This window comes from Micropterus dolomieu, linkage group LG02 (assembly GCF_021292245.1).
Source record: "Micropterus dolomieu isolate WLL.071019.BEF.003 ecotype Adirondacks linkage group LG02, ASM2129224v1, whole genome shotgun sequence".
Classification (NCBI taxonomy): Eukaryota; Metazoa; Chordata; class Actinopteri; order Centrarchiformes; family Centrarchidae; genus Micropterus; species Micropterus dolomieu.
The window spans coordinates 21,591,413-21,605,361 of record NC_060151.1 but is presented as its reverse complement, the minus strand read 5'-3'; the positions used below and the strand labels follow the sequence as shown (position 1 = coordinate 21,605,361).

Below are 13,949 nucleotides of genomic sequence, written 5' to 3'. Positions count from 1 at the left end.
CAGTTTTCAAGCTGTGCTACCATGATTGCAAAATGGTTTTCTATTGATCAGTTAGCCTTTTAAAATTATGAACTTGGATTAACAAACACAACATGCCATTGGAACACAGGGCTGATAGTTGCTTATAATGGGCCTCTGTATACCTCTGTAGATATTCCATTACAAATCAGCCGTTTGCCGCAACAGTCATTTACAACTTCACACTGCATTTCTGATCAATTTGATGTTATTTTAAGGGACAAAACAATACTTTTCCTTTGAGAACAAGGAATATTCTAAGTGACCCCAAACTTTTGAATGGTAGTGTAAATACTTTTTATATCCTTTAATAGGCTGAAGTTCAGGCGGCAGCAAGCATAGAGAACATTTTGACTTGCATCCCATCATCAAAGGACAATCCTTGGTTTATTGTCTTTGACCAAACTTAGATCCAGGTGTAATATGATACACCTAATGCCTTTACTGAAGATAAGCCATGGCTGTCACCCAAACTTTTCACTACCATGAGAAATAACTCTGCTCTAAGGCTTGAAATGTCAGTGTTTTATAACCCTGCAATCGGTCATCCACAACCCAACACCTGATACTTTGAAAAATTGTTTGATTAACAGGTTCATAGTTTGATTAAACTGAACACCAGTCTTTGGTATAGCAGCACATGCTCAACAATGTGCTTGGTAAACTTAAATCGGTCTTATTCAGTCTGACATCTTGGCTCAGAGTGGGCCAGAAATGAGATCGGTCTTGTGGGACGAGCTGTCTGCTTTGCATATCTGCACCTAGATTAGTTCAATGTGTGCATCTTATCCAGATCTTACCTGGGAAGTGTTATTCCACAAGGAATATGATGCAGTCTGGGTTTTATAAGAAATACCTTTGTGAGCTGAAAAGGGCTGTAATGATGACTCCCTCATCACTGTGCACCTGAACTTGATTACAGTGTGCCCATCAGCATTTTTAGCAGCAGTTACTCCCAAAGCCTTTAAGTGGTGGTTTGAAATCAGCCTATGGTCTTTCAAGAGTGTTTTTGACCTTTTAGTGTTGTTCTTCATGTGATGGAAGTTAAACTCACTGTGTTTGTCACCAAAGAGTCAAAAAACATGAACAATGTACTGTGAGCAAAAATATGCTGAGCAGGAGTTGGTAAATCTGAGTATGTGTGTTAGTTAGAAGCCCCCACATGAGACTTGATGTTAATGAGTCCTTTGATGTTCAAAGAAACTTTATCTGGGAAAAAGAAGTGTGGATTTTGGCTCTGAAGAATACTTTGGCACCAAGGGTCAAGAGTCTAATGAGATTGTCGGGATCACGGTGATGGGGCGGGAGTGCACTTTCTCACCACAGCAACATTATGACAGCGCAGCAGCACAAACCATCTGACATCACTGGTAAAATATAACTCCAGGAAACCTTGTGGACTGATAAATAATAATGGGCTTTTGTTTGTATCATATACTATTCTTTTTATCCTTGACCACACAATGGATACATAGTGCAAGAATCCCTTTTATCTCAGTGAACTATCATGACATAAGTAGCAAATGTAGGTAGATGATAAAACACAGGATGTGAAGTTATGGAACAGTATTATTGCATTGTTGGGAATTGCTCTAAAATAGTGTGTCAAAAAACATCATAGCAGATGAACTTGGAAACCATATCAAACTAAAAGGAACACAGCGACCCTTAGTTTCTTAAGGGTCGCTCATCAAGTCAGTATACCACAGGTGTTAAATATCGAGTCCAGTAATTGACAGAGGTTAACAACACAATATGGCACAATAATTTTAAAAAACTTTATTCATCTTGGATATATGTAGGAACTGTTGTGTGGCATCGTCCTGACGTGATTTAGAGTGCTGCAGCGGCATCAGTAATGCAAAAGGATTGTTTCTTTGCTTACATTTTATAGAAGCCACTCTCCATTTACATATTTAGCTGACGCTTTTATCCAAAGCGACTTACAATTGCTATACATGTCAGAGGTTGCACGCCTCTGGAGCAACGAGGGGTTAAGTGTCTTGCTCAGGGACACATCATCATCACCACCCGTTTTACCTCCTTTGTTTGTTGCCAGTTTTTATGTTGCACTGTGTTGTGTCTCCCTGGTTCTCCCTGAGATTTGAGTCCTATTCCCTGTGTTCTTTGCTTACACAACCATGAAAGTCGAATGATAACATGTAATGTAGAGCAGTGAATAAAATTTGCTGCAGTTAAGCTTTAACCTCAGTGAAATAAATGGTCACTATCCAGGCAGATCATATAGTAGTCAGTATCCTTTTCTAGCCCTGGATAACAGCCTTGATGATGTGAGGCACTGGGAATGAGACTATGCATTTTACATGGACAGCACACTGAAGACTGACATTATTCAAGGCTCATGTTACAAATTGCCCTTCAGTAACAACAACACTACATTACAGCTCCATTTCCTAATTTGTAGTTTTTTCTTCCTAATGTCAGGCCTGAACTTGGTAGATATTTATGCAACATTTAACTTCTCATCATTTGAAGGATGTCATTGTAGACTGTTGTTCGTCATTGAAAAATCGTTACGCTGTGGTAATGGGAGAGATGAGACTGGCGTTGTCCACCCTTGGGGAATCTGCAGCTCCTAATTACAGAGATTCTCATCTAGAGGGGGAGGCCCAGAATTAAATTGTGCAATGTTTGGCTCATTGTCACAGAAATTACTCATCCCACTGTCACTCGCCTAAGTTGTTCACATGAACCAAAACAAGCTAGTCTAAATAATATTATACAGTAGATAATAGGGTGGAATAGGCATGCTGCAGACAAATAAATAATTTGGAAGACATTGCCAAAAAAACAAATCTCTCACATTAACACTTAAATATATATATATATTAACTTAAGAATGTGATGACTCTGTTTGTTCATACATTAATTTAAATGGGTGATTCATACCCATGTGTTTTATCTTCAGTACATTCCCCATCACACACATATACAAACAATACAATAAAAATGAATTAGATTGATTTTTGCTCTCCTTGCAGAACCACAGTTGTGGATAATCAAGAGTCGTGTTTCACTGATGTCCAAGAGGGTCTTGCTCCTCCTGCACAGCTAGATGAACTGTCCCTACAGCCCTGGCTGCCTCAAGGATCGCAAGGTCAGTGAGCGGACCTAAACGGGGGCCCGATTCAGTGACACACATATTGTATGTGGACTATTTAAGAGCAAAGCCACTGTGAGAAAACAAACTCATTTAAGTTATTGTTTAGATTTAGATCAGAATTGCCTTTGGAAGCCAACACATAATCAGCTCAAGTAGTTATTGAAATTAAAGGCTTTCCTTGGAAACATGGGTTTGGGACATATTTACAGCAAAGATATCTTGCATGCGTCACTAAAATATTTTGCCTTTGATGCAATGATACAAATATATTTAAGTAAATGTTTTTTGACTTGGTACCTCCATAAGGCAGACAAATTTGGTAGTGAATATTCTGGTTCTCACTGAGTCAGCCAGAACCCATCACTCTTAAAAATGAGGTATAATGAATAAGGATTAAATACTGATAATTTAGCTTAGGTATTTCTGGTAGGTAAATATAGTGGGCATGTAGCAATCAGCTTTAGTTTGGTCGTGTTCATCTTTTAAATTCACAGTTCCCTTTTTGGTAACGCTTTTATATTACAGCCTGAAAATTAGTGTTGTTTACTAAGTGATTATAGTGGCATAATTTCTTTAAAATTGTGATACAGTGTAAAGTATATGTGCTGCAATAACTTGAAGATAGACGATGCTTGGATGTAGTTGGGAGCCCCTGGATAAAACCAAATATGCATAACTAATTATTTGGGACCTATACCATTATTTGAGACTTTTCAGTACTTCAGTGGTGATAAAACACAAGTTAAAGCTTTCTGCCTAGCTTCTTTTCCAATCTCCCTACTTCTATAATACATATTTGTGCCCCAGTATGATTAGTAAGTGGCTACATTGTTAATGAGACCAATACCACTGCCTCTCTCCTAAATGCATTTTTCTTTTCTCTGCACTCCTTTTATTCTATTTTATATAGGTACTTTACCCCGAATGTACAAAAACTACACTGTAATTGGGCTGTGATATAAGCTTTACCCTGTTTGTTGTTGGTTCGGTTTTAAGGCTCTCCAGTTTGTTTGTCGGTTTTAGTTTGGTTTGTTGAGGCTGGTGTGAAAGTGGTGTGTGTCATGTGTAGATTGTTTTATGGCAGAATAAAACCAAACCAAAGTCCTGCAATCAAACTCTGGTGCAAAGTAAACAACCAAGACCGCCTAAAAAAAAATGGGGGGGTGGGGGGTTTGTTGTGCTGTTCATTTAGGGTGTGAAAGCAAAATGGCACAACCACAGAATTTTGTGTGTTTTAGCATTATTTCAACCCACTAAACTACTATTTATTCCTGTCCAAAAAGATAGTTGTGTGCTCAGTGGGTAAATCTTGAGATAGACCCCACGACTAGAAGAAAATTGAAATTTTAAATTTATTATTTAATCCATTTGGTGAATGTGACCTAGTCTGTGTATTTTGACAGTTGCTCATTAAAAAATAAGTTAAATGTAGCATTTTTTGCTTCCTGTTTCTATCCGTTCATCATTATTTATAAAATGTGTTTGAGTCTCAACCAATCATGATCATAATCTGTCACTTCTTTGTGAGCACTTTGTAACCACCAGAGAAGATGCAGCAACTCATAAGGAGTAGCACTGATGATGCATGACAGTCGCCAAAACTGTCCAATGAATGAGTTGCCTTTTGGTCCACATGACTGTGGCACTCTTTTTTTTTTTTTTTTTTTTTTTTTGTTGGTGAAGGTTCTCGGTCATCCAGGTTCATAGTTATCCAATGAATGTTAAAATCAAGGGCAACTGACTTAGTTGCCCTTGATTTTAACCTTTCTTGGATAGCTCTCTTGGCTAACAGTAACAGCCAAGTCAATGGAATGACATTGTTCTAGTGCTAAAAACATATTAAATTCCAAACTGTATATCAATGAGATGATCTGAATACAGTCTACAGTCAGATATATTTTTGTGTGAATGGAAAAGATTTTCAATTAACATATGCTACCTTGAGGTTTAAGATGAGAGATTAGACTTTTAAATTGTTACTGAAAATGAAAAACACCATTGTTTTGGGACTGGGATGGGAATTTGAAAGCCCACAGCAGACGTGGATGCAGGGGGAGAAGTTTTGATTGTGGGACAAAACAGGTGTATAAGACATTTATGAAATCTGTTGTTTCTTTTCTGTGGCCAACTCGCTTGCGAAATGTGAACTTGAAAGAATTCTGTGTATTTACAGACAGTGTGACATGCTGAAAGATATTTTTCCACATTCCAAATGCTCCAGCTATTTTTTATGGTCACCATTATTCATTCCCAGCGGTGAGCTGTCATAACATATTTTTCCTGACTGTACCAGTCCCATTTACTTTATCAACTCCATGTTTCCCCTGTCCCATGCTGTTTGACATGCATATTTCTTCATCCCACAAGTAACCATTATTAGTCTAGAACGCAGCAGCCCAGCCCTCCTCACCATGCATTGTCCTGCTCAGTCACATCACACTCGCACTGAGAGCATCCTGTGTCTCTGCAGCTTCACCTTGATCCTCTGTGGGATCGGATGCCTGCCCTTTAGCTTTGACATATTTTCTAACCAGCCTTCCTGTATCCACTGAGACACACGGAACTTGCGACAATTAGCATAATTCCCATTTATCTCATTTCCTGTTGGTGCGTTTGTAGTCATGGTTGGCATCTAATCACCATTGTAAGCCATGACTAAACTATTTGTTTTTGAATGAGCCATTGCATTTGTTACCTATTTGAATTTTTGCAACCTTTACTATTTAGTTTGTTGTTTTCTCATCAGTTTTTAAATAGTCACATACAAGTTGGAGAGGCTGGACATTTGCTGGTATAAATCAATGGTTTTGCAATGAAAAACAACAAAGAAAACAATAATCACTACATAAAACACTCCCAACTTATCATTAAAAAATGCTTAAAGATAAGCTTTCATGTCTGCAGGGACCCAGTGAATTTGTTTTTGTCAATGTTATTTATAGCTACAAATATTTCTCCAGAAAAAGATGGAGATGTGCCCTCTCAAAAGTCCCAACAGCTTGATTTGATCAACCATGTATTAGTTACAAGTGAATGACTTGGTTCCCTGCTGATCACAAAATAAGTTTTCCCTGGAGTTTTGTCCATTAGTACGATGAGTCTTCTGTGAGTAGAGCAAAATGTCCTAGCGAGGGTTAACATGAGCAGCACTATGTTCCCTCCTCCTGACATTGACTGAGCGCACACACACACACTTTCTCCTGTGAGGCCAGTACAGAGCCAGAGAGGAGGGACTGTTTGGAACTCTGAGAGCCAGCTGTTGTTCGCTCAGAGCTGGGTCTTTCTCTCCCCGACTCCCCCGTTCTCCACTGGCCTCATCACTCCATGGGACTCCAGACCTGGCCGCCAAGCAATCCACCAGTGTCCACTATGGCCTGCCTTGATGTGGAGACCCCCTCCATCTGCAGGGGTAACTTTAAATCAGGTGCCTTTTAGTTTTCTTGTCTAACTTACATGTATTTCATTGTTTTTAATTTGAGTATCTGTGTAAAGTAAACTCAAGTTTTTTTTACTCTTGTTAAACTTTACTGATGCCGGTAGTTGTGGCAGGGGAGTTGTATTGACGTAGATGAAGAGCTAACAGGAAATGACAGGGCAACAGTAAAGCTTATCACGATGAGTCATGGCAAGCATCATTCTTACAGGAGACTATTGTCTTCTAACGGATAATAAATCAAACTTGCTCTACAAAAGCTGGCAGCGACTGCCTGGAAGAGTTTTTGTAGAGAACCTCATCAGTTTATGCTGCCTATGTTTTTGTTGGCACATAATATAAGCATGAATTCACACCTGTAATGTAAGTCCACACAATGCGCGTCATTCAAATTAAATACAATACACAGATATGCTGCTGATCAAGATTATTATTATAATTATCATTATTATGATCATATGCATTCAAATATCTTTGCTGTATTGTAGCTTCAGCAGTAAATGCATTTGGTTAGACCAGGCCTTGAGTAATATTACTTTTTTTGTGATAAAACCAATGTTACTGGTGTTTAGGTTCTATACTAAATAATGCATAACTTTTTCCAATATCTGTGAAGTCACGTTTAATGAAAATATTTTGCAACCACCAAAGTTCATGAGGTAGCTAAAGTACATGTTGAGATTTAGTATTTTTGCATCCTACAAAAGTGATAATGTACAATTTTTACTGTTTTCAAGTGAGTGCATCTTCTTACAAACGTGCAAAATAGTGAAAATGTATAGCATGCAACAAGTAAGCCAAAATGTGAATTCATTCCGTTTGGTCAATCATGCAAGATTTTATTTAAATGTCACTAAATGATTATTTATGACCTTACTAAATATAACTTTATAACTAGTCCCAGACCAGTCAACATAGAGTTGGAGGACACGCCCACTCATGGGGAAATTGTGTTTTCTTATCTTTGTATCTGACTTCATATTAGGCCCTTTTGCCTTGGGAAGATTCAGGTGTAGTTACAAATGAGCTCATGACTCCTCATTATTGTATGCAGGTATTTATTTTTAAGTTAGATATACTTTTGTTAAAATCCAGTGTTCAACAGCTCTATTTGATCTTGTATGCATGCTCAGTCATTATGTAACAATCATCTAATTCATACTGCTTAAGTCTTTCTGCTTTGTTGAACTGATTTAGGATAAAATGAGTAATTGTGTAGTTTAATATAACAACATGTGATAAACTTTGATACTTGAAGTTTGCCTGCCTGCGTTTGACCAACCACTACCAAGCATGTAAATTACCCAGTTGCTCAGGTTATAGATGCCTTGATCTTTGCTAAAATGGAATTCTGTTCAGAGTTTTTGTTATTTATAACAGCAAAGTCAACATAACCCGATGTTCGTTTCTAAACTAAATTCATCATCTTTGTCTGGGCAAGGAGTATCTGTAGCCATACCAAACCGTTTTTTTTTTTTAATTTGTACTATTTCTAAAGAAAAGTCCAAATAAACGGTCCTGGAGACCTCCAGGGATGATTTGAGAGCAACATGGTTCTGAGATTAGAGATTACATCAGTAGACAGGGATTTCAGCAGAGCTTTCTCTCTGTCTTTCTCCACAACCTCTGTTTACACTCTGCTGGTGAGCAGGAGAGCGGAGCCAGTTTGCATCACGGAGAGGTTAGCCAGGGTTCAGGTTGAACACAAGATGACACAAAGTGAGGAGGACCCCGGGCATGAGGTGTACCCCCAAACTGATGCTCAGATTAAACTCCTCGTTCTCATGTGGTGCTGGAAGGCAGCTTTTGGTGTTATTGATAGTAGTTATATGCACTCATAAATTCTCTTGCTTGAGGCCAAGTCACAGTGGATATGAAGATTGTGAAAAAGCAATGGCAATTTTTTACAATCTCCTGGTATGATCTGTTTCAGGCTGACCATAACCCCCTGGCCTGGGTTTGTAATAGGAAACACAGCAGGCGGGGCCGGCACACTGTGTTCTCTGCTCTAGAGTTGATGGGCTGCTGTGAAAGGAGACTCGGCCTCCCACCCTTTGCCTCAGCACTTGTCACTCTGCGTTCCCTTGCCCACCAGTCGAAGCCCGTGTACATCCCCTCGGCTCTGCATACAACTGGAGATCCCACCCCTTTAACTACCCCCAAATTTCATGGTTCCCAGGCCTTGTTCTCACAGCTGCCCAGTTTATTTTTGCTAGAGTGAGTCACAGAGGCCTGTTCAGACGCAGTGCCTTTCCCAGGAGAGTTGAGCAGGTCTGTGTGGGGAGGGGGAGTGGGAGTGGGAGTAGCTGTTTCCTGAGCCACTCAGTAGCTTTTGCTAAGCCGGCTTCACTTCACTACAGTGGTGACAATAAGGACCTCGTACCTCACACCGTCGCATCATTCATCACCATCACCCAATACCTTCCTACAGTTTTTTCCTGCAAGAAGTGGTGTTATTCTACTGAAATATGTCCACGCTCACTTGTTTATAAATGTTTTAACTGGGATCTTACTACAGTTTATATTGATGAGAAAATAACACTGAGTATTGTATGTGAGGCCTGCATGCAAGACTCAACAATTTCTGCTGGAAGTCATGTCTTTGAAGTGCCACTGTAACATAACTGATCACTGCTTATTCACCCAAAGCAATATTTACATTTTAAAAACAGTTTATCAAATAGACATGACTTACTTAGCCTTTGCTAGTGTCATGGCCATCTCCAGTGTTTCTCATTATTGTGACTACAGCCCTAACATTAATTAACTTAATTAACTAACACACCGTATTCGGTACAGTAGTTACTTTGTTTGAGTATTCTGTGTATTTGCATCCCACACAGAGATACTGACTCTCAGCCAGTCACATTGCACTGTTAGACTCTAACTGTTGTAAAACTTGTGGTACTCTTAACAACCCAAGTTAAAACCATACAGGAACTGAATAGGATGTCTGTGGTGGCGAACAGGGTTTACTGTTGGGCCTTTAGGGTGGTGTATTGATTGAGAAATAATAAGTACTTTGTTTTATTTGAAGTCTGGCATGTTTCACAGTTAAAGCCAGAGATGGTTGTTAGTTGACTCAGCAGACTTGGCTCTGAATGTTAAAAGTTCAACTCTGACCTCTGTGTCTCTGCACTCTCACAGTCCTCCAGCTCTGTCTGCAGCAGAGGAGAACTCGGGAGCAGCTTGTGGAGCAAGGTATCATGCCGCGTGAGTATTCACATCACACACAACTCTCCCCTCATACTTTGAAAAAGAAATCACAGTTAATGTATTGACACCTATGGAAATTAGGACAGCCAAGTAAGTAGCTTATTTTTTTTTTTTATTTACGTTATTTCGTTGCTCTTGAAAGAATAGTATTAGAGATTAAATTCAGCTTTTGCTAACATCTAGCTAAATCAAAGCATCTTTATCAACCAAACCTCTTCATGGCTTTTAGAGAACATATTTAGTGCTATTAAAACAATATGACAAAGTCAAGACCCATGGAAACATTATGTCATTTGCGATTATGCACTTACTTGTTGTAAGTACACTACTCCAGTAAAGCTCGCATTGGTATTAAAGGTTAAAGATTACACCGAATCTGCAATCTTTTGCACATTGAACAGCTTTATTAAGGGACGTTTTATTTAATAGAGTTGTGTAAATTACTTAACATTGTGTGTGTCTGCACATAAATTAATTGTTGTGTTGTAGAAAGTGTGAAGTTTATTGTCCTACTCAGACTGTTACTAATAGTTGCGTAATTGAACTCATGGAAACGTAGCCAACGGTGAGAAAGATTTAACACTTAAGTCATCAAGAAGCACACACCAGTGCCATAACAGAAAGAACAAGCTTGTACTTTATACCATCCATCCTTTGATGTGACAAAAGTGAAGCAGACTCAGTCCCTGTGCTGCGCCTCATAAAAGATGAGCTGAATCTGTGACAGAATCATGCTGATAGCTGGACAGGTAGAAAGAGAAAACGACAGAGCTCTTCCTCTTTGTCTTGTTGTCTCCTGAGAAGGCTCCTGCAGTCAGGCTTTCACCTCCTCTCTGGCTCCAAACAGCTACATGAGTCAGCGACTGAGCCTTCAGTGGAGGTCAGTCATCTCCTGGCCAAGCGTGGCCTGCACACAAACCTCCCAGGCCAATCTCCACTAAAGCACTCTGCTGCTCCCACACTTATAGTCTTATGATCGGTATGCAGTGAGGTTTACGCGACGAGCAGGAATGTTTTGCTTTGCTCCTCTGACACACTCCCCAAGCCAGTGTGTCCTCAAACCAAATAGTGCTTGTCAAAGCAGAGGTGACTAGTCAATGAGCCAGACCTCGCCTGAAGCAGTTCTGTGAGATCAAAGAGTAACTTTTCTCAATCTCACTGCTTGAGTCAGTAAAGCTGTAACTTCCTGTTTGACTCCCATAAGCTCCTGCTTATTAATGTCACGCTTATGCAGAACAACAAAGACAAATACATGAAAATGATGAAAAATGGATTACACTGTACTCAGATTGGTGTGGAAAGTGGTGGTCCAGGAGAACTACTTAAAACATGTTAGTAATGCTCATCACTTATATGCAGCTTACACTTATTTGTGTATATTTTGACAGAAATTATACAAAAAAGACATTTGACACACTAATTTATTTTGTACTTCAGGTCAAATTATACTGTTCCATGGTTCACTAAGTGTGTTATAAGTCAAACTTTTATGTTGTGTAAGCATTTGCTGCTGGATGTTCATGATTTTAAACTTTAAATGTCAAAAGGACATAATGATTTAATGTATTACAGTAAATATACGCATGTCGTAGTGTTCCTTTACTACATGTAGCCTTCTTGCAGTTTTTAGGAAGCAATTTTGATAACTTAAACTGCTCCTCAAGGCCATTAGAAAGAGTCTACACAATAGAAAAAATTATTCCTCTTATGTTGTTACATCATCCTTTTGTTTGCTTTGGCTCACTCTTATCAATAAGTGGTTGCTAATTAAAGGTACTCTGTCATAACAGCAAAAACAACCAAAAGGAAATGGCCTTTGGAAGTAGTAAGAAGGAGAAGACACCTTAAATCAATATAATTTATTTCAAAATGGAATAAACAGTTTGCTTAAAAACAGCATGTACAAGTTATGAATTTTGTTGTTTCACCCTTCCAAAGCTCTGAAAACACCTGCTACTTTTCATGAGCAGATTCGCAGCCTGGAGAGAGCCAGGGTAAGACAAACTATTCATATCATGATTTTATTCATCAAAATCTAGATTATGCCCCAAAATATTTGGAAGAATTATATATTTTTTCAACAGGCTGGGAACTTCTTAAAGCACAAACTCTGCCGGAGACCAGAGCGCTCTGAGCTAGTTCGTATGCACATCCTGCAAGGTAATCATCCTTTTGTGTGTTCTTACTGAGTAATGGCTTTTAGATAACAGACATGAATAAGGTGCTTATTCATCTAATCACACGTATTGCCCGTTTAAATTTGTTTTACAAAGTTAGAACCAGATAAGTGTCTTCTGAGGTTGACATATACTTGTGAGGTCTGGCTGAGCATGCAGTGAATCACCCTGACAAAGTAATTAAGAGACTGAGTGATGCTGGCCAGATCACAGGTAATGATTCTCTTTATATTTATCAGAGACCCAGGCTGAGCCCTCCCTGCAGGCCACACAGATGAAGCTGAAGAGGGCCAGACTGGCTGATGATCTCAATGAGAAGATCGCCCAGCGGCCTGGACCCATGGAGCTGGTGGAGAAGAACATCCTGCCTGTTGACTCTGCTGAAGAGGTCCTCAATGGTAGATACTCACCAACACTATTATATCCTCACTATCACCTGAGCCATTAAAAAAAATAATTTTAGCCCACTCTGGTGCCATGTTCACCACCAAAGGTTCACCACTTACAGTGACAGCTAGAAAGTTAACTCAGCCATTATTAATGTTATTACACCTTTGTTTGAAAAGTCAAAAGCTTGCAGCGAGAAAGGTCTGTCAGTTTGATATAGTTGCTCAGTGATGGCCAACTACACTATCTCATGTTTTATGAGGTAAATGATACCAATCTGGCACTGATACCCTTTATCAGAAAAATGTAATATTTTTACCTGTATTATTCTATATTGACTGTTCAATTTCAAATGTATTTGTGTTGATTGTTTGTAGCCACACTAGCAACATGTCTCTGCGGATGGTAATGTCAGTCTGTCAGTTGGTCCACCACTTAAGTCCACACTAAAATATATTTGTCAACAGCTGTTTGAGGGATTACATAAACTTTTGTACAGACATTCATAGAGCCCAGAGCATGAACCCTACTGACTTTTTCCTCTAGCACCACCGTGAAGTTGACATTTTTGCTTTTTAGTGAAATATTTCAACAGCTATAGTAGCCAAATACCTGCAAAACCAATGACATTCCCATCAGACTCAACCACATGCTAACATGCTTAACTAAGATGGTGAACTTTATACCTGCTTAGAATGAGCATGTTAGCATGTTCATTGTCAGTAAATAATAAGCTGTACTTGCTTATGTTTGATACTGGCCCCACAGGTGGTAAGGCAAACTCCTCTAAGCCACCAGATATTTACAACTTTGATGAGGACAGCAGTGATGTTTTATCAACACAACAGCCTGCCAGCCAACAATCTCCCAGCTCCACCTCTGCCTCTCCAAGGGAGTCTGGAGGGACTGTGGCCACTTCTACTTCCTCTAACTTAAACTCTCCCATACAGGTACACCAATAGCTTGAACCATTACAATTCACAAAACATTACCTGTGAGTGAGCAGACATCTACGTTAAAATTCCACAAAAAGTGAAGAAACTTAATGTTTTAAGGATGACGCTGGTAGGATTTTTCTCTTGTGTATAATGTAGAACATGGATAATGTATTTATAATTTGTAGAAACATTGTAACACAACAACATTTGTACTTACGTAGTTTTTATCAACCTGTTTTTGGTTACAGTGGGGGAAAAAAGTATTTGACCCCTTGCTGATTTTGCAGGTTTGCCCACTTACAAAGAATGCAACAATCTACAATTTTAATCATATGTACATTCTAACAGTGAAAGACAGAATCCCAAAGAAAATTCCAGAAAATCACATCATATGAATTTATAAAAATTGATAACCATCTGATGAGGAAAAACAAGTATATGACCCCCTACCAAACAGCAAGTATTCTGGCTCCTACAAGCCAGTTAGTCTTTCTTTAAGACACAGCCCCAATCCCAACCAATTATCTACATCAAATACACCTGCCTCACCTCGTTACCTGTATAAAAGACACCTGTCAACACCCAAACAACCAGCATCCAACATCACCACCATGGGCAAGACCAAAGAGCTTTCTACGGACATCAGGGACAAGATT

General features: G+C 39.1%; 1 protein-coding gene across 27 annotated transcripts in view; it reads left to right on the top strand.

The window, feature by feature from the left end:
• The window catches only part of mrtfbb (myocardin related transcription factor Bb), a 75,308-nt gene that overhangs the window by 55,077 nt on the left and 6,282 nt on the right, over positions 1-13,949 (top strand). For 17 of the 27 annotated variants that reach the window (XM_046032961.1, XM_046032953.1, XM_046032887.1 and 14 more), the window contains 7 exons: positions 3,021-3,136; positions 6,360-6,566; positions 9,723-9,788; positions 11,762-11,785; positions 11,876-11,951; positions 12,208-12,366; positions 13,115-13,305. In XM_046032961.1, coding sequence (XP_045888917.1) covers positions 3,095-3,136; positions 6,360-6,566; positions 9,723-9,788; positions 11,762-11,785; positions 11,876-11,951; positions 12,208-12,366; positions 13,115-13,305 — 765 coding nt within the window. In that variant the 5' untranslated portion in view covers positions 3,021-3,094. Of the gene's footprint in view, positions 1-3,020; positions 3,137-6,349; positions 6,567-9,722; positions 9,789-11,729; positions 11,786-11,875; positions 11,952-12,207; positions 12,367-13,114; positions 13,306-13,949 lie in introns of those variants that run through there. The other 10 variants (XM_046033043.1, XM_046033036.1, XM_046032990.1 and 7 more) reach the window with 9 other exon arrangements.